The 20,069-nt window shown below is 42.4% G+C and overlaps 2 protein-coding genes across 8 annotated transcripts in view; both read left to right on the top strand.

Annotated features, from left to right (window-relative positions):
- vps13c (vacuolar protein sorting 13 homolog C) overlaps positions 1 to 8,581 on the top strand; it is a 59,383-nt gene extending 50,802 nt beyond the window's left edge. Inside the window, exons 77-85 of one of the 2 annotated variants that reach the window (XM_056607889.1) lie at positions 92 to 167; positions 747 to 910; positions 1,037 to 1,082; positions 1,543 to 1,666; positions 3,963 to 4,077; positions 6,204 to 6,295; positions 6,595 to 6,718; positions 7,051 to 7,134; positions 7,276 to 8,581. In XM_056607889.1, coding sequence (XP_056463864.1) covers positions 92 to 167; positions 747 to 910; positions 1,037 to 1,082; positions 1,543 to 1,666; positions 3,963 to 4,077; positions 6,204 to 6,295; positions 6,595 to 6,718; positions 7,051 to 7,134; positions 7,276 to 7,377 — 927 coding nt within the window. In that variant the 3' untranslated portion in view covers positions 7,378 to 8,581. The remainder of the gene's footprint in view (positions 1 to 91; positions 168 to 746; positions 911 to 1,036; positions 1,083 to 1,542; positions 1,667 to 3,962; positions 4,078 to 6,203; positions 6,296 to 6,594; positions 6,719 to 7,050; positions 7,135 to 7,275) is intronic. The other variant, XM_056607890.1, reaches the window with a different exon arrangement.
- A 176-nt stretch (positions 8,582 to 8,757) lies between these two features.
- The window catches only part of eprs1 (glutamyl-prolyl-tRNA synthetase 1), a 31,981-nt gene continuing 20,669 nt past the window's right edge, over positions 8,758 to 20,069 (top strand). The window contains exons 1-13 of one of the 6 annotated variants that reach the window (XM_056607892.1): positions 8,758 to 9,156; positions 9,915 to 9,999; positions 10,260 to 10,359; positions 11,034 to 11,190; positions 11,280 to 11,416; positions 11,816 to 11,910; positions 12,279 to 12,405; positions 12,679 to 12,871; positions 13,048 to 13,219; positions 14,055 to 14,288; positions 14,991 to 15,075; positions 15,164 to 15,223; positions 19,862 to 19,972. In XM_056607892.1, the coding sequence (XP_056463867.1) occupies positions 9,114 to 9,156; positions 9,915 to 9,999; positions 10,260 to 10,359; positions 11,034 to 11,190; positions 11,280 to 11,416; positions 11,816 to 11,910; positions 12,279 to 12,405; positions 12,679 to 12,871; positions 13,048 to 13,219; positions 14,055 to 14,288; positions 14,991 to 15,075; positions 15,164 to 15,223; positions 19,862 to 19,972 (1,599 nt within the window). In that variant the 5' untranslated portion in view covers positions 8,758 to 9,113. The remainder of the gene's footprint in view (positions 9,157 to 9,914; positions 10,000 to 10,259; positions 10,360 to 11,033; positions 11,191 to 11,279; positions 11,417 to 11,815; positions 11,911 to 12,278; positions 12,406 to 12,678; positions 12,872 to 13,047; positions 13,220 to 14,054; positions 14,289 to 14,990; positions 15,076 to 15,163; positions 15,224 to 19,861; positions 19,973 to 20,069) is intronic. The other 5 variants (XM_056607891.1, XM_056607893.1, XM_056607894.1 and 2 more) reach the window with 5 other exon arrangements.

Here is a 20,069-nt window from a genome sequence, read left to right as displayed (position 1 = left end):
TGTGTGTGTGTGTGTGTGTGTGTGTGTGTGTGTGTGTGTGTGTGTGTGTGTGTGTGTGTGTGCGTGCGTGCGTGGCCGTGCTCGTCCCCAGGGTGCGGTGCAGGGTCCTGAGGAGTTTGCGGAGGGCTTTGTGATCGGAGTGCGCAGTCTGCTGGGTCACACCGTCGGTAAGCCTCTGGTCGAGGCGGGCACCTTTCACCCAACCCTCTGACATTCACAGGCACACGGGAACACTCAATTCAGCAATACGACTATGGTTCTTATTAGGGCTGTCGCTGGACCATTTAGATCATATTCAATCCATAACATGCTGCTATATTATTCAAATCAATATTTGCTGGGGAAAAAAAGTGATAAATTACCTTATGGTGGCAGACTGATAAAGCATGAGAAATTACAAAAGGTGACTTTTGAAGTCAATATATTGATTTATCTCCATATTTTCCATATATATATATATGTTTGCTCCATATAGGATTAAAGACGATGTGTAATATTGCACCTGGAAGCTGGTTTTCTACCTACAATATGAGCAAGATGCTAATTGAGTTTACCTTTGTAACATTGTCAGCCCTTGTTATTGTAATACTACTTTTAACCTCACACACAGAGGATATTTGAAGATGTTCATATTCACTATTTTCAAAAAGTAATATTATGTTATTCAAAATATCTATTGAAATACTAAAATCTGTAATGTTAGTTTTTTACACCTTAATAACGGTACCATCCTGTCCGCCCACTAGGGGGCGCTGCTGGCATGGTGTCCAGGATCACCGGCTCGGTGGGGAAAGGCCTGGCAGCCATCACCATGGACAAGGAGTACCAGCAAAAACGCAGGGAGGAGATGAACCGGCCGCCCAAGGACTTCGGCGAGAGCCTGGCCAAGGGAGGCAAGGGCTTCCTGAAGGTAGCATGGCTTCCCTTCACCACTCACCCGCTGTTTACGAATGGGCCTACTCGTCGATAGCACCCAGGGACGTTGATGCTTCCGCCTGCTTGATGGTAAACTGCTGGTTCTCTGCTGTCTCCACAGGGGGTGGTAGGAGGCGTGACGGGCATCGTCACCAAACCGGTGGAGGGTAGGTGTCAGCGGCACACTCACTTAAACACAAGTGTGTCCTGTCCATCGTCCTGGCCTTTTACACCACACGTGGTGTGGTGTGACGTTTGTGTGTGTTTTTTGAACGATAAGTAGGGGCGGCAATAGCTCAGGAGGTAGTGCGGGTTGGCTGGTAACCGCGAGGTTGATAGTTCGATCCCCGGCTCCTCCTAGCTGAGTGTCGAGTTGTCTCTGAGCAACCTAACCTTAACTGCTCCCGACGAGCTGGCTGTCGCCTTGCATGGTTGACTGCGCCGTGAATGTGTGCATGATTGGGTGAATGTTAGGCAATATTGTAAAGTGCTTTGGGTAAAAGTGCTATATAAAAGCAGGCCATTTCCGATTCTGTGTGATTTACAACTCAAAATACAGTCAAAATATATAATTGCATGATGTAGTGTAAGATGTCCTAAGAATGTCTAATTCGATCCCATTTGCAGGGGCTATGAAGGAGGGTGCTGCTGGCTTCTTCAAAGGCATCGGGAAGGGGCTGGTGGGCGTGGTTGCCAGGCCAACGGGGGGCATCGTTGACATGGCCAGCAGCACTTTCCAGGGAATCCAGAGGTAGGAACTCAAACACGAATTCTCCTCATTAGAAAGCTAAATATATTCTTTCATGTTCAGTATTTTTCGAGCTATTTTTCCATAGTGTTGTGTGTGTGTGGATTTATTTAAAGCCATCCTCGCATTAACATTGATGTTTGCACCATAGATTAGTTATTCTTTACAGTGTTTCAGTTATTCAGTGGGTTTTTCTTGTGTTATTTTTCACTGTTTTTGTCTATCTTTTCAAGGTGTCTGTTGTCTTTGTACGTCTGCCGTAACCATGCCTTGTCCTATCTGTGCAGACTTATGTCACTAACTTTGGCATTCTCTGCTCTCATTTTTGCTTTCATAAGTTAATGTCTCCAAAAGTTTTCTTTTTTTTTTGTTGTTGTATTCTTGTGTGAGTATTTGCAATGTGCTTCAATGATGTTCGCATTCTTCGTGCTCTGGATTGACATGAAAGCTGCACTCCTTGCACGTTTATCAGCTCTAGAAGTTAAATAACAACAAAGCACTTCAAGGAGGGCTTGTGTGTCCCTGTATTGCTTCTAGCTAGTGCTCCATAAACATTCATAGGGACACTTTAAAAACACAGCAGTAACTCTGTAAAAAGAGAAGTCCAGTGTAAAAAGGCGTGCAGCTTCAGTTCTCGAAACTCTTCCGACCCCTGTTTTGCTTTGATACACCTGTGCATGTCATCTCACACATACACAGTTGGCAGAGAGCCAGGTAAGTGCACGGGCATTGTGTGGGCATTGAATCCCAGTCATACATCGTTGTGTATTGCTATGCTCTATCATGCACACAAGCTAAAACGCCCCGGAGAAGCATTGACAGTTATGCTTGACCTTGTATCCATCTCTCATAATAACCCTGCTGCTGACCACTCCCAGCTCTTAGCATCGTGAGATGGAGGCAGCCTGCCTCCAGGAGAGACCAGACAGGGCCTGGCCTTCTCGACATGCGTGTCGTTATATCAGCCTCCTTGTTTAGAACCAGGACATGTCACTTGGTGTCTGGCGTGAATAATTGATCCTTGCACTTGCAGCAAAGATACCTAGACACCTAGTTAGTACTAGCTAGTTATTTCTACAAATACATTTCAACCTCACAAACTCAGTTTAATTTGTCTAGCAGAAGTAAAACTTAAGATTGTATTTGAAAAATGAGGTTAAGAGAACTCATTTTGTTTTGCAATTTGTCATACTTGTTATATCTTTAACATCCCAGTGTGGAGCAATATCATAATAAATGTCTAAAAACTCATATTGTAGCCGTAACACCCAGCCTTAGGTAGATGGACGAACTAATGGGTCTATGCTTTGTCTTCTGTGAACATGGTGCAATTCTGAAGCCATCAGATATTATGTGAATCACTCGGTCAGTTGAACTTTGCTCAGGGCATCATGAACCAATCAGCACGCCCCCCCCCCCCCCCCCCCCCCCCGCGCATTCCCAAATTATTTCAAGAACTGCTTTCTCAGTCTCTCCCAGTGATATTTGACTTGTCCATGAAAAGCCCAGCCACTCACTCCACAATACTAAAGCTCCATCTTCCATTAAATACTCACCCTTCACAAAGCCTAACGACTCGCACAGTTCTAGATAACCTGCTCAAATTATTGTTCCATGCCTCCAACATAGAGGTAATGCAAGGTGAGCTATTCTTACAAAAGCACTTTTCACTGCTATACTGCCCGTCCTCTCTTGAATGATGCAGCATTAGCACAGTCTTGGATTGGAATAATTTATTTCTTTATTTTATTTATCACACCGTCGAGGCTCTGTGCACAACCTCTTAAAAAAGCATAAGTTCCAGGATCTAACTAAATGGCATTCTAGATGTTCATTTCATTTCATGTGTCGGACTTGCTTGTTAAACCCAAACCAACTTCACATCAGTTGTTCTCTGATATCCCATGGGCTGTCCCAGAACATAGAGCTATAGCAATGCACCAACACAGGAGAGTTGAATGCACAAAGTTCTTCATCTACTTCGATTTAATTCCGACGTTTTTGCATAACCTGCTTTGCATAACGGTTTTCAGCGTGAAGGGCAGATATTTGGTCCTAAACTAATTTCAGCAGCTGCATTGATTTAACCAGGATGTTCTCTTCTGTAGTCTTTAAACCTTACAATTGAGTCCATTCACTTTACTTAATTGTTGGACAATAGAAAGCAGTAGAAGCCACACATGACAGGGTTGCCATGTTAGCTGATGGCGTTTAGGTTCTATGTTGATCAGAGGCTGGAGTATAGAAGCTGATTTTGTGTGTGTGGTCTTTGTGTGTGTCTTTGCGTGTGCTCCATCAGGGTTGCCGAGTCGACTGAGGAGGTGACCAAGCTGCGGCCGGTGCGGCTCATCAGGGAAGACGGGATCATCAGACCTTACAACCACAGCGAGGCCCAGGGTCTGGACCTCTTCCAGGTACGTTTGCCCTGTGCTCCTTCGGCACGGCCGCCCTCAACCGCCTTCAACTGAAGACATGGTCGGAGCCCTGTAGCATATTCATTCAGCCTCGTGTTTCATTTGGAAATTTAAAATAGGAATGCATTTCAAACAGATAGACTAGAATTTGGAAATATCTAGGGCTTAAGTGAAGGGAAATAAAAAATAATAAAACAACAACAACTAGGAAACTGAAAATAGGCAAAAGGGAAAGCAAATTTCCTAACAAATCTTGGAATGTCAGGTATTTTCTATCTCTGCTTGCTCTCAGCTTGTTCTGTTGCTTTCCTGTGTTTCCTGATCTAACCCCGTCCTTTGTTTCTTCTCTCTTTGCTTTTCACGCAGCCTGAGGAGGAATAGACACTCATAGAGTTGTTGCTTTTTTTAAATGCTTTTAAAGCTATGAAAGACCAGCTAGATACAACATGTGCTCTTTGTGCTCATTTATTTGTGTTGAATGTAGCATGCAGACGTCAGAACCTATAGTAAATACTTTGCTAATCTTTTACTAACTCCTTCACTTGGGACTACTGCATGCCAAAGTATTTTCTCTCCCTAACTTATTTTCTGAATCATTTTCACCTTTGCTTTCAACTTTTTTGTATTTTTTTAATATATATATTTTCGGAAACACTGGTAAAGAAGTGTCGCTTATTACAAGAGTTTATGATTTGTTTCTCCATGAAGTGACATGCCTTGAATAAAATACTTTCCAAGCATGGACCTGTGCAGTCTTTCTGTAGACTTGAACCAATATTTCTGTAAAAGATCAGCTCAAAACACTGCTAAATACTTTCCGTCATTTGTCCTAAACCATGATAGTGAAACTACGCTCTATAACAACCATTGTTGCTAAAGAGCCAGTGAACCCGCCGGTTTCAGCTAGAATTCAAAAACTCTGAGATGAAAAAACAAAAAAGCATTTTAGGTTGTGAGTTTTAGGAAAGAGGGGGGCACGTTATTCCCATGGTTACAACCCACGCCAACTTTGTCCTACTTATCCATTACCTTGTTGAGTTAAGCGTGAAAGGCCACATAAAGGTGTCTGCTATGCATAACCCGCCCTCAGACACCGACATTGAAAGATTTGCTACTCAGACAGAGCTTTATCATCCACACACACACCAAGATGCCGTTGACACCCTTGGTTGTAACGTCTAAAGTCTTAGTTATGGTTGGATGTTGGCGCAACGCAAGGGGGATACAGACCCATTACGTCCTTGCGTACCTTCCTTGCATCCACCGCAGGAGCCTGACGTACACCTCCCATAATCGTTTACCTTGCGTCGAGGCGACGTAGCAGCAAGGGCTGTGATTGGTCCGCTCACCTAGCCTGACGCAGAAGCAAAACAGGTTCATGACTGCGTTGAAATGACTGCGTGGTCATTGCGTTACTTTGACGTCCGACAATAACTAAGCCTTAAGTGCCTCAAAAAGGCTCTCAGACGTCACAAAGGGAATGCCAGTAAGCGATAAAATGGGGTAGATTACTGTGTTGACGATCATATAAGACAAATGACCATTTTTAAAACAAATAAAAATATGGTTTTGGGTTCACTGGCTCTTTAATTGCATGACAACAGTCAATCAGATTTCATTCCAACAAGGGCAGGGTGTAGTGATGCAGATGACGTATATATATGTATATTAATGAACCCTTAAGTTGCCTTCAAGTTTATCAGTGTGTAAATATACACACTGGCTTACTGTACTGGCAAGACAGAGTCCCTCGTTTTGTGACATTTGTATCTTCAGTTTGTGTTCAAATATAATATTCAATAAATATAAAAGAAAGACATATTTATTTTGATCCATTTTGTCTCCGTTGTGTACTCTGTGTAACTAATATGTCTGACTAATTTTTTATAAGTGTGGTAATGAGTAAAGTACTTGCATTGTTGGATTGGAGGGGTTCTCCGTTTCAACTTCCTTCATCATCCAACCTTTCTTATAGAACCAAATGTGTATCCAAATAATGAGCCAAAATTGATCAGAATTGAACAATTTCCACACTGATATCTTCAGTATTATCTCTCACATATTAACCATAGAGAACCGCATTGTGAGATTGTTCCTTGTAATGGTCTGTGTACCTGTGTGTTCAGAAATCAGAGATCAAACAGCTAGAAGGAGAGGTGTTCAGAGATCACTGTCTCTACCCTGGAAACAGGAAGACCAACATCATCGTCACAAACAGGTACACACCCGTCCAGACCCGTCCTCCAGCAGTATTGGACTCACCGTATTATCATTAGGTAGTTAAGCACAATGTGCGGGCACCCTATTGTATTTTGGGGTTTTATTATTATTCCCCCATATTCTCTGCAAAACAGATACCGAATCAGTTATTTTACAATTTGTACAATGCATTATTCTTCATATATTTAATAATTTATAATATCAATTGATATTAATAATAATTATAATAATATTATTATTATTATTATTACCAGTATTATTAACTTCCGCTTATTCCATTCTCCCTTATGCAACCAGGAGGGTGATGTGTGTGAGGGAGATTGACTTTGTAGGGCATTTCAACAAGGACTGGGAGTACTTGTTTGAGAACTTCAACAGGCCTCCTGTGGTGGCCGGGACAACACTGCAACTCTACTGCAAGGTACAAAGGAACTGACCCCATGATCTGAATGAGGAACAACACACACACACACACACACACACACACACACACACACACACACACGCACACGCACACGCACACGCACACACACACGTGCGAAAATAAACATTGAAACAGGATTTCATGTTTTGGTGTGTGTGAGACTTGTATTTCCTACCTCTACAACATGCATGAAAATTTCCACCCAGCAGAACTTGTTCTGAACTTGCAAATCCAATAGAAATGTTGAATCCTTTTATTCTAAATTAATCTACTCTTTTGCATTACTTTGACTTGTCGTTAGTAAAGACGTTGGTATTTCTTTAATCCAGGAGCAAAATAAGATGATGCTCTCCAGGAAAAATGGACAGGATCCTGTGAGGGTAGTGGAGCTCAAGGACCAGAACACAGCCAAGGTACTGCATCCACACCTCCACACAAATGTAGCATCAGAGAGACACCACGTTGTCATACCTTTTTCCATTTGTTTGCATTTCTGTGTGTGTGCATGTAGTAAATGGTATTCTATTGACCTGGCGCTGCGATGTGTTCCACAGAGACTGCAGGCATCCATAGAACAAGCCCAGGTGGCCTGTCAACAGTACAAGATGGTGAGGCAGAAGTCTCAGCGCTTCCTTAAACCGTCCAACAAACCCTGAGTGGTCCTTTTGCACTGCAGTCAGGGGGTATGACGTCCATAGATAGGCCCTCACTCATTGAACGTGACATTCAGTAGTCATTGTTAAACAAACACACACACAGAGCGCCTTGAGGACCAGAGTTACCAAAAATGTATCGCACTATAATTGGGATAAGTTTAAGTTTACGTGTATTATTTGTTAGAACATGGCACTGAACTGTGTGTGTTCAGTGCAGACAATTATTTTCTCAAACAAACCTTTAACATGACAACATTTAAACTTCAGTGTTGGAAATTGACATACACTGGGGCAACCAAGTTTGCAAATTTAAGGTTATTGAGGCTGATGTGTAATCGATAACGGATATCAAGCCTATACCAATGAATGTAGATGACGATTTTTTTATTTTGCTATATACTGAACAGATTCCTATTTTCTTGTAATGTATGGCAGATAATGCACCATGACATTTATTTTGCAAGAGTCAATTATTGATTTAGATTGATAATCAGACTAATGACGATCAAAATAATGTGCACATGTTTCCGTCAACACAAAAAAATGAAGCCTTGCATGCACTATAAAGCAAATTCTATATGAAAAATAAATTTGCTCTTAGCAAGGTGCTGTCTTTTGCTATGCACACATTTATGAAAATAAATCCGAGCAAATTTCAATCATTAAATATAATAAGAGGAAACAAATATGTAACCAAATAATATCTAATCCGAACTTTATGCAAAATATTTGAATCCCAAATAAGCCCTACTCTATTGCAGTGGCCAATAACAATGACATTTTACCATTTGTTTAAATAAATGTTAACAGAATGGAGATTTTTACTACCTAACTATTACTTTGCCTACCTAATTAAACACCATCAGCTTAGGCCTATATATTTTCTTTCCCAGTATAAAGAAATCTGTAACATTCTCGATCCCGAATTAACTTGCTGGTATGTTGGTCACATGTATTTTTTTTTGTTCCGTTTGTACCTCTTGTATGCATCCTTTAACATTAAACAAGGTTTGACACAGCTTTTGTAAATGTTTGTTTTCTGTTGCATAGTATCAACAAGAAGATATAACACCTCAATCGGCCTAGCTTCTCACCCTTCTTATGCCAGTAGGCTACTTCAAATTCGTATTATTATTTTCAAAACTCGGTGATTCCACTGTAACGTCGCCAATATGAAAAATTGTAGATTTAACAATAGTCTTTCCTCTTAAACTCTCTGCTTGGTGAAGACGCTTTGTCAATCCTTTTCACAATCCGAAGCAGAAAAGGGTGCGTGTCCTCAGAGCGTCTTTTTCCGAGCGCCTGCGGCTTTTGACCAATGAGTAAAGAGCGCCTGTGGACTCATAGACAACTAGCTCAGCGCCAGGTATTTTTTTCAGCAGTTGGACATGTATGTGCTGTTGCCGTTCAAGTTCAGCCAATAAAAGGTTATGAAAAATGTCCAACGAACATTTAATTTCATTTATTCGTTTATCGCTAAAAAAAAAGAACTCCTCAAGTAGCCTACACAGACCGTACATGCCATGGTGTCATTGTCACGGACCCTGATCCCAAACAATGCTGAAGCGAAACCAGCGGGCTTTTGCGTTATTTCTCATTGCGAAGGATTCATACTATAAACCCCCAAGAGGGGGCGATGGAGGGCAGAATTTAAACCTTGACGAGTGAAGAAGGGTTGTCCGAAACCGTCGGTCCCGTCACTCAATTGTCCCAGCGAGCAACTGGAAGTGCAGAGCATGGCTTTAAACCTCACCATCAATCCCAGCAACCCGCCTCTGGGTGAGTGTCTGTGTCTGGCCCATGTCTGATATGATGCCACATGTAGTGCTAAGGGTTATGCTGGTGCAGTTTGCTGTTTGTGTATTACAAGGGGACCGGTTAGCTTGCCAGCCATGCACTAAACATGCCTGTCGTCGTGGCATATCAACCACAACAAGTGACGGGTGTAATTCTAGCTGGATAATAAACGAATGCCATCCAACCTCGTACATTTGTCTTCGTCTCTGCACTGTTATTTATCTTAATGTATATTATGGTGTTTTATAAAGTGCCAAGCCAGTGTTTGTGTGAATGCTATGCTGGTAGCGCGTAAAAGTGCGACACCTAGTGTCTCTATTGAGTATTGCTGGCTGACGCAAGCATCAGAAAACTACGGGGCCATGAGATAACGTTCCTATCCTCATGTAATATATGCATAACTTATTACTGCAATGGTCACATGTCGAACACCTTATTTATCATGTCGACCACCTAATGTATAAGTTATAATGTCATGTTAATGTGCAGGGCTAGGGTTCATAACATACATTGCATAACGGGCTTGATCCTGCACGCCGAGCCACCAATCTGGTTTGTCAAGTTGTATATGTTAGGTTACATGCCATCAGTTTAACGTTTACTGTCACAACACCGAGGGCAATACACTCAGTTGGGTGTCTTGGGCACATAGCATGCACAATGACAATATAGGCTCTTAAAGAATATCAGTAGTTTACATTTGGACTAATAATGTATTTTTTTCATGTGTATTTTCTTAGGGGCATTGTTGGCAGCAGAGCATGTAAAAGGGAGTGTGAATTTGTCAGTAGAGGAGGGCAAGGACACAAAGCTTCATGTGTCTGAGTAAGTGTTTTCATCCCCAGGTCCTAAAAATACTTTTCTATCCCTATATGTCAGTGACCATATGAATCATATATTCAGAAACAGTCATAAAACTTCCCATCTTCAGAAAATGGACCTTATACTGCATACCTACCTACCTTGTTCATTACACCTACATCTGGTACATAAATCGACCTTTTAGCTTTAGTATTGTACCAGCTAGTCTATATAGGGTTTTAGAGATACATCAACTGGTGTGTGTCCTCTGCTCTCCTCTCTAGTACGGTCCAGTTCAGTGATGTGAACTCCATCACACGCTACCTGGCCAGGGTGGCCCCTGCCATGGGCCTTTATGGAGCCAATATGATGGAGCAGACAGAGGTGAGGGGCCCATGAGTGACCACCACTGTCAAAGTGTGCAAGACACGAGAAACGATTGGATCCAAAAATAATGTTGATTTAGTGTGAGCAAGTAAAGCTAGTTTCTCGACTATTTATTGTGGGATTGTACCACCATGCTCTCTCTCAGCTCCACCATGTAACGTTTCAAAATAGGGCTGTCACGACCAGGTTTAAGAACATGTTTTATTCGAGTAACTAACAAGTATTTGCTTAACAACAATATCACGAGAAAGTGCTGTCTGGAGGAATCCATTTATGAGCTGTAGGGTTGGCATAGCTCATGAGGTAGAGCGGGTTGACTTGTAAGCAGAAGTTTGCTATTTCGATCCCTGGCTCCTCCTGGTGTCGAGGTGCCCTAAGACCCCCTCGGGCAGCATCAAGCAGTAGACAGGCAGGAAAGAAAAGACACAGAAGTGTGTTTACCATAACAGATAACCTTGCTATTAGTAATTTCTTTCCGCGGTTGTGATTAAATTGTTTATAATAAATATATTTTAAAATACAAAGAACTGTAATTATCGGTTGTTATTGGCCATGAGAAGCAGAAAGTTATTGATAAAAATTATTCCATATATTCCGAAAATACCATATATATGCATCGCTAGTGGAAAACAGTTTTTCCGAACTGTGTGGTCTGTCCCCGGGCTCTGCAGGTGGACCACTGGCTGGAGTTCAGCTCTCGCCGTCTGTGTAGTCAGAAAGGCCTGGCCCTGGCTCTGGGGGAGCTGGAGAAGGCTCTGTCCCTCAGGACCTTCTTGGTGGGTCATGCCTTGACCCTGGCCGACCTCTGCGTGTGGGCTGCACTCAAAGGTCCGTCACTCTGTCCAGAAGGATCACCAGTGCCAGATGCACAGCCTCAGGATCCTCACGTGCGGTGTTCTCTCCCCCCGTCCCTCCAGGGAACACAGAGTGGTCCGGCCAGGCCAACGCCTTCTCCCACGTCAACCGCTGGTTCTCCTTCCTGGGCGCCCAGGGGCTCTTTGTGGATGTGGGCAAGAAATGGGCCAATAGCAAAGCTCCACCTCGCAAAGCCAACGTAAGACAACCAATGACCTGGAGTTGGGATCCTAATAAGCTTGTTAGTGTAAAATTCTTACTGCAGCATGAATGCCATAACGCTGTAAAGCTTGCATAGAACAGCGGATATTTAACATTTCTAGCATTGTATGGATACTTAATACATAGCTAGCACTGTATGTATAATAACAGAATATATCTAATATAATATAATAATGTATAATGCTAGCTAGCAGTAAGTCATCAAACAAAAGTGTCTTTTGATGCTGAAGTGACTTGTCAGCAGACAAAGCAATATGAACGAAGCAACCAGGTCCTATGACTCCAGCCTTCACCCATTCTTCATCTTCCTCCGGTCCTAACCCTCACCCTGATTGAATTTTCTTCTTCCGTTGTGCTGCTTGCCTCTCCACGATAGTCTGAGGAGAAGAAGCAAGATCTGGGGAAGTTTGTGGAGTTGCCGGGCGCGGAGATGGGCAAGGTGGTGGTCCGCTTCCCCCCGGAGGCCAGCGGGTGAGCTCCAATACATCCACCCAAGGTTTAGGAGCTGTACAGTTACGTTGTGTTGCAGTTACATGCATTCCAGTATGGCATGTAGTTCTGCATTGACAACCAAATCACCAGATAATCATTGTAGTGTCACTCCTTTTTATTTATTATTTTCTGTGAGTGTAACACTTGTTGGAGTAAGTCTATAATATAGCAATGTTTTTATAATTTATACACGACTAAAGTTTGCATTTTAGACTCAAAGAAACCTTTATTAAAGAAATAATAAAACAATTATTATTACCAATTATTAATCGTATTTAACCAACTCATTATTATTATTAAAGTGTTCGTCTCTGGCTCTAACGGTCATGATGTCCCTCTCTCATCAGGTACCTGCACATCGGCCACGCCAAGGCAGCCCTCCTCAACCAGCACTACCAGGTCACCTTCAAAGGCAAACTCATCATGCGCTTCGACGACACCAACCCGGAGAAGGAGAAGGAGGACTTTGAGAAGGTCAGATGGACTACGGTGACCTAGGGCTCCTCGGTTACGGAAACAGTTTACTTTTTAGTTTGAAAACATGATGCATTTATTCAGCATTTCTTTCCGAAAATGTTCAAATCTAAAATAATGAAGAATAAGGAATTTCTGAATAAGGAAAAATAATAAAGGTTTCAACTCGATTATATTATTTGTAATATAAGTGCACAGCCTTCCTGTGACCTGTATTACCCCTGTAGTATCTGTGCTTCACGCTGCTCTCTCTCTGGGGCTTTTTTCCACCAGGTGATCCTGGAGGACGTGGCCATGCTGCAGATCACCCCGGACCAGTTCACCTACACCAGCGACCACTTCCCCGTCATCCTGAAGATGGGCGAGCAGCTGCTGACCGAGGGCAAGGCCTACATCGACAACACGCCGCCGGAGCAGATGAAGCTGGAGCGCGAGCAGCGCACAGAGTCTGCGAACCGCAGCAACTGTGAGTAGGGCAGAACGGTGAACCGGGTTCAAACGGACATCTGCAAATCGCAAAGGCTGCGATCAATAAAAAAAATAAGATCTTTATTTTTTTCTGAATTTGTTACTGTGTTATTATTTTTCTTAAAAAAAAAAAAATCCATTTCAATAAGTTGTGTGCTCTGTCCCCTCGTCCAGCGGTGGAGAAGAACTTGAAGATGTGGGCCGAGATGAAGGCGGGGTCGGAGGCCGGGCAGTGCTGCTGCATGAGGGCCAAGATCGACATGGCCTCCAACAACGGCTGTCTGAGGGACCCCACCCTCTTCCGCTGCAAGAACGCGGCCCATCCCCGCACAGGCACCACATACAAGTACCGTCACGTTATCCAACCCCCTGTTTTAGGGCCTCTGAACACCGCTCCAAGCTATTTTAAAAGGCATTTACGATGTAGAAGTGCAGTTTCTTGTGTTTTATATTCTTGCATATACTGAATGCTATGTCTCGTATATGCAATGGATCTATTGAGACCGGTCACAACCCACCCTTGCGTAAAGTCTCCCAAAATGTGGGGTTCTTGCCCTAGATTGCGCCACAACACATATCATAGCAGTCATTTTATTTGAAGTTTTAGGAGACACCTGGAGACTAAAATAGTATTGAACATCGATGGCTGGTCCCCATTTTAAGGGTGTAAAGCATTTAGGGTGATATGTGCTGCATTATGGCGGGGAGGACAAAACTTCCAATCCAATAACTAGTGGTGCACGGATCAGGGTTGATCCGTGATCCGTACAGATCAACCCTCGCGGTTCAGACCGCACGTGATCTGTGGATTGGCCGACGATGCAATGTTGTTCACGTGATCGGCGCATGTTTAATAGGCTACTGAACAATAAGCGGCACAGAATGCCGAGCGGAGGAGTTGGAGAAGCCTCCTGCATCATTGTAATCACCTGTATGGGAGCACTTTGGCTTCCCTGTGCACTATAATAAAAATGCAATGGCCGGCACTGTGGCACCAGGATAGATGGATGTTGATAATAAAACAAAAAAGGCAAATGAATGCTAAGTCACATTTGTCTTATCTTTTTTTGTTGTTTTTGTTGATCCGAACGGTAACTAAAAAACCGTGACACGATCCAAACCGTGTTTTGTGATCCGTAACCCGTTCCACTCCTACCAATAACTCAAACCTCCGCTTCCAGGGTGTACCCGACCTACGACTTCGCCTGCCCCATCGTGGACAGCCTTGAGGGGGTGACCCACGCCCTGAGGACCACCGAGTACCACGACCGCGACGACCAGTTCTACTGGGTGATCGACGCGCTGCGCCTCCGCAAGCCCTACATCTGGGAGTACGCCCGGCTCAACCTCAACAACACGGTGCTGTCCAAGAGGAAGCTCACCTGGTTCGTGGACCAGGGCTACGTGGACGGATGGTGAGTCACGCACACCTCCTACATGGCTCATAGACGATAACACCAGATATGTATTAACAGCGGCTGGGAAACTACTACAATTTCTAATCGCGATTAATCCTATGGTATTGGTGAGTTACCTCGCGATTTATCCGACATTTTAAATAATATTCTAAATATACTCCAATTCAAGTTCAATGAGATTATCAAATGGAATGCCGCACTAATTAATACCAAATGTACGTGATAAGCAAAAACTAGATTAATAGATCTTGAGGGAGTTCGATTGACTCACTCAGTGTTGGTTGAATATGAATTTTGCAGAACACAGATTTGGGAATTGTTACTTATTACAATTGTAAACCAACCATTACTACAAGTGTAGTTAAATTAAAATAAGTAGCACAACAGATTTTGCAATTGTAAACAGGCTGTCTCTTACTGCGAATGTAATCAGGCAGTCACTTATTGCAAGTTTAGTTGAATGTAAAGTAAGACAAAAATATCTATAAATGAATTCAGAACTTGCGTTGTTATCACACAAATTTTAACAGCCCCAGTGTTAACATGATTACGCAGACGTGTTTTAGTATTTCAAATGCATTGAGTGACAGGCCTGTCTTGATTGTCAAACGAGATCAATTGTTGATTTCAGTTAAATTGGGATCTCTGTCTCTGGTCTTACGCCCTGTCCTCCGTCTCTCTCCCCCTGGCCACCTGCAGGGACGACCCACGCTTCCCCACGGTCAGAGGAGTGCTGAGGAGGGGTATGACGGTGGAGGGCCTCAAGCAGTTCATCGCAGCCCAGGTAAACCCGCCTTCCAAGGGTCTCGTTGTCCCTTTTTCTTTTGGTTAATTGGTGACGAGTTAAACTGGTTTGTCTTCTGCGTTAATAGGGTGGATCCAGATCCGTAGTGAACATGGAGTGGGACAAAATCTGGGCCTTCAACAAAAAGGTATGGTTAATGTATTTTTCTATTGTATTTTTATGTTCATCTGGGTGAAGCTCATATGGATGGTCTGGTCTTTTTCTGGTACAAGTCTAGTCTATTGAGTACTAGACTTTCCATATGGGCTTCACAAGCCTGGGAACCGACCGAAAATACGAGCTCAAATTGTATGAGTCTGGCTAGCCCCCTGCTTCAGACTGGGGTCCCAGTTGGACTTCACGTGGATTTCTCAAACGTTGCGATGCTCTGATTGTTGATCTATTCAATTGAATCCAGAGGCATTTCAGTCTGCGCCAATTTGGGCTGTCAATGTCAATCTAGGGTTTGACGGTACTTGTTAGTAGGGGTGGGAAAAATAATAGATTCTTCGATGCATCGCGATTCTCTCTAGAACGATTCCGTCTTGATGCAGATAAATTAATAATCTGATTTTAATTGTATTTGTTCGCCTGCTGCAACATTCTGTTCACCAGAGAGGGATAACTTTTAGTAATTTAAAAAAAAAATTATTTATCTTCAGTGTGTATTGGCCAATCTGATTTGTCATGACACGATTGCGATTCAGTCTACGCATAGCATGCACGTAAACTCACAGCCAGACACAAGAACTCCTTCTAATTCAAGAGCAGCTTTTTCTTTAATGACATGGAAAAGAAAGATTAGAAAGAAAAGTAAACTGAAACCTATTTTTGACATGCTTCCATATTGTTTTGTAATGCAAGCTGCATTGATTATTGCATTGTTCATAGAAAGTCATATTTGTGACAAAAGCTTTTTCTCTAATAAAATATTAGATACGGTAATTAATCTGTTAATTTCTTTAATGATCATCACAAAAGTAGGAAGTGATTAGCAAACTCTGAGTAGCAAATTCAGATGTATATATATATTTTTGAAAATCACGCATGGTAATGTACATCAAAAAAATTCTTGCATCGATAATCGTTTTTGAATCGAATCGTTGACCTCATAATCGGAATCGAATCATGAAGTGCCAAGAGATTCCCACCCCTACTTGTTAGCGACTTAAACTATCAGATGGCAAGCCTTTTTATTACGCCACGTCCTATTTGGTATTTGGTTATCATTCGGATAATCATAGGATTGGAAGTCTTTGAGATCAGTGTTTCTACATGGTTCATGAATGCCCTCATCATTGTCCTACCAGATGATGATTCAGTCCTGTAGGACAACAATGAGTCTATGATTATGTGTATTATGAATTCCCTCATGGCTTGTCTTGGCCATGCACTGTGCTGCTAGCATGGCTTTGGGTATTGGCTGTCTCCCTCCGCATTCAAAACACCGCCACCTCCACCACCATACATATACTATACATGTACTACACTGAAAAACGTTATGTAAAACACGAATACAAACGCACTACATATACTATACTGATGCTGTACATGAACTGTACTAACACTGTGAACATTTCCTACAGCAACCCACTAACACTGGCCAACCTCACAGATCGGTCCCCTCTCTTTTCCTCATCTTGTTCTCATCGTTATCTCCTCTTCCTCTCATCTTGCTCCCCCTCAGAGGAGGGGATTTTATTTAATCTCAGGGGAAAGGAGGGTCCATTACTTTTTAACTTGCGTTTCCCTGAAGTTAATTAAAAGATTGACTTTAATACAATAAAATGAACTAGATGAGGCGCATAAATGTTACTGTATAGTGGATTACATGATCAAACTACACCCTAGTAGAATAAATGTCTTGTCAGTGTGGGTTCCTCTCCCTAAGTACTTCCTCCAAGCCTTGTGAGACCATCCTGATCCTGTGACTTCACAGCCGGTTCACTGTGCAGCACGATTTGGCATCGAGCTGCTCCGTCGCATCCGAAAATAACCACATTATAGCAGGAAGAATCTGCGCTAATGAAAGGGATTTTCACTCCATGACGGAGCAAGGAACGTCGCAGTGTTTCGGGAAATTAAAAAAACAAATGTGTTGCACTTGCAATCAACAGAGCAGTGAAAACGGTTTTATCCAATCTAAACAGAATAATGAAGTTTAATAATTCACAGAAATATCAAAGGAAGGCTTTGATCAGAAAGGTTTTTGATTTGTTATCAGTCTGATTAGTGGGAGTTTTTCACAAAGTAAGCAACATAAATGCGGCCATTCATGATGGCCATTTTGTTTTTTGCCCAGCCAAGGCCAGTCTGATATTGCCGAACACACACACACTTGAATATCTGGATGTTCTCATGAGGCTCACTGTTGCCTTGTCCCACCATTTACCACAGAATTGTTACTTATAGCTCCAAACAGTTGTACGCAGACAAGAGGGACATAAACTCACCATGTACACATGGTGAGCTTTCCTAAGTGTGCAGTTAACCTTGTTGCCAAGAGTTGAGCTTTAAGTCCCTGGTCTCTCAAATCCAGTGCCTGATGTTCGCCCACAACGTTCAGCAGATCTTGGCCAAACTTGCCAAAAACATAGTTCATATCACTGTGTGTGTGTGTGTGTGTGTGTGTGTGTGTGTGTGTGTGTGTGTGTGTGTGTGTGTGTGTGTGTGTGTGTGTGTGTGTGTGTGTGTGTGTGTGTGTGTGTGTGTGTGTGTGTGTGTGTGTGTGTGTGTGTGTGTGTGTGTGTGTGTGTGGAAACCACACTGTTTTTACCCATGAAGGCACAGCTCCCTAGTTTGAAATGTTGTGGTCGTAACCATGGATCGATTGGGTTGTGATGCTCGTTGCATTTCTTTCTTTGGATCTCCTCACTGCTATCCAATTCAAATAGAATCGAAAGGCAGCCGTTCAAGTAGGATCATTTTTTTGATTGCTAAGGGTTATGATTTGCAGACTTGGAATTAGATATCCAGTCTTAAGAACACCCATGTAGGGAAATATGGCTTCTTTTAATGTGTGTTGAAAATATGTGTTTTACTCTGACTATGCACACCTTGAAGCATATGATGGATTTGGCTGACCAGTATCTTGAATAAATGTATGACCGTAGGGAATACGAAAGAAATGTATACTAATTGCAATCAGATATAAGAATTCTACTCGCGTTGGTTTAGGAAACCCTTCAGCCATAGTTCATGCCCTATCATGGTGATTTGACCTTGAGCTTAGCATCTGGCCCAGGAATTGCACCATCACCCACGTCTGCACTAACCTTTTAGTTTGTCCCTAGTTCCCTTTCTCACTTTCCTTTCTGTTCACTTTTCTGTTACTCAATGTCCTTGCTTCCCCTTCCTTGTGATGTTGTAGCGCTCCCCCTTTCTTTCTCTGTCCTGTCCGAGACATTAAAGTGCATTTCACTCTTCTGTTTCCAAGCTGCCAGTTAGCAGTCTGAAGGTACTCCTCTTCGTCCTCCTCTTCGTCCTCCTCCTTCCTCACAGCCCATACAGCCCTCACTCCCTCCGCGTATTCTTTCATGCACAGACACGTGTCTGTGTGACTGTGTGTGTGGGAGTGTGCACACACTGTCCCCTGCTCCTGTCTTCCTACCAGTCACTTTATACAGAGGCGCAAACATTCGACCGAACTCCTTTTGAAGCAATGCCATTGCAGTTTAGGGAGCATGGGGCAGCTGGGAGTTTGGTGATGGACCTCAAACGCAGTATATATGAAACCCATGTTAATGAGGAATAAGAAACTATTCAAATTTGAATGATCAATTTGGATTTATTATAGTTACTTTTCCTGGACTTTATTCTAAAATACAGCTGGTTATTGTCGCTGCCATACATGTGGTACTTGTTCTCACTAGTTTCCTTTTTGTGAAATTAAAACAAGTAAGATGTTCTTTAATGGTATTTAATATGGTATTTTAAGTATCCGGTAATGTTAAGGGTTACATTTACAATCAAACACATTAAGTTCACACCTTCCTCCTCCATGCTTTGATGCCCATATGTGTGCTGGATTATTTAAGAGCAACAGAAAATTGCAGAGATGGACGCATCTTATTTTGGCTTTTTGCTACTGCTTTTTATTTTCTTCTTTTTTTGCACTGATCAAATTTGTTCGGCTGGTCAACATTTTGTTGAAGTGAAAATGGACCTTGACAATGCTGAAGTTGACCAATGTCCTTAGATTGTTAAACCGGCACTATTTAAGTTTTCCAGAAGCAATTTTGTAAAAAAAAAAAAAACGATTCAATGGCGACTTGTCGATTGGCTTTTTAATTCTTGAAAAACTCTAATTCATATTATTTTATGTCAACGGTATGTACATAGCTGCAGTATAAGAGTGAAATAGTGCAGGTTTCAATCTCAGAATTGATATATAACATCTCTGCTGCGATTATGTAAGTATATCATGATCAACAAATTGTGTAGTAAATAAGGCTCCATTGTTCAAGGCCCATGGGTACATAATGCCTCTTGATCCAGCAAAACCTTTTACATTTTTTTTATTTTGCCAACATTTCAAAGAGCGGACTAATGCTGGTGTATTTCCTGTATTTCTCGTTAGACATTTAAACAACTGAAAAAAAACCTGTTCAACTAGTATCGTCTGTATAGCGATTGGCAAATCTTTGATGTTGCACAGTTCTTGTCATGACTCCCATCCTCTGCATGAACATGGTAGCATGTTGCTATGGTTGCCTTGCAGAACTGTAGCACTGCATTCTAATGATGTCCTCTACATTTTGTGTGTGTGTGTGTGTGTGTGTTTCAGGTTATTGATCCAGTAGCTCCCAGATACACAGCCCTCTCCAAGTCCTACGTGGTTCCTGTAGCGGTCTCTGACGCGGTGGAGGAGATGAAGATGGCTGCTAAACATCCCAAGGTGATCAGTCCAACCTGTACCTCTTTGTGGTCCTGAGCTCCACACTTCACCTGCTCATCCTCACCTGGATTGTTTGTTAACACACATAACAACAAAC

Source organism: Gadus chalcogrammus, chromosome 14 (genome assembly GCF_026213295.1).
Source record: "Gadus chalcogrammus isolate NIFS_2021 chromosome 14, NIFS_Gcha_1.0, whole genome shotgun sequence".
NCBI lineage: Eukaryota > Metazoa > Chordata > Actinopteri > Gadiformes > Gadidae > Gadus > Gadus chalcogrammus.
The sequence above is the reverse complement of the archived record's forward strand: the minus strand, read 5'-3'. Positions and strand labels throughout refer to the sequence as shown.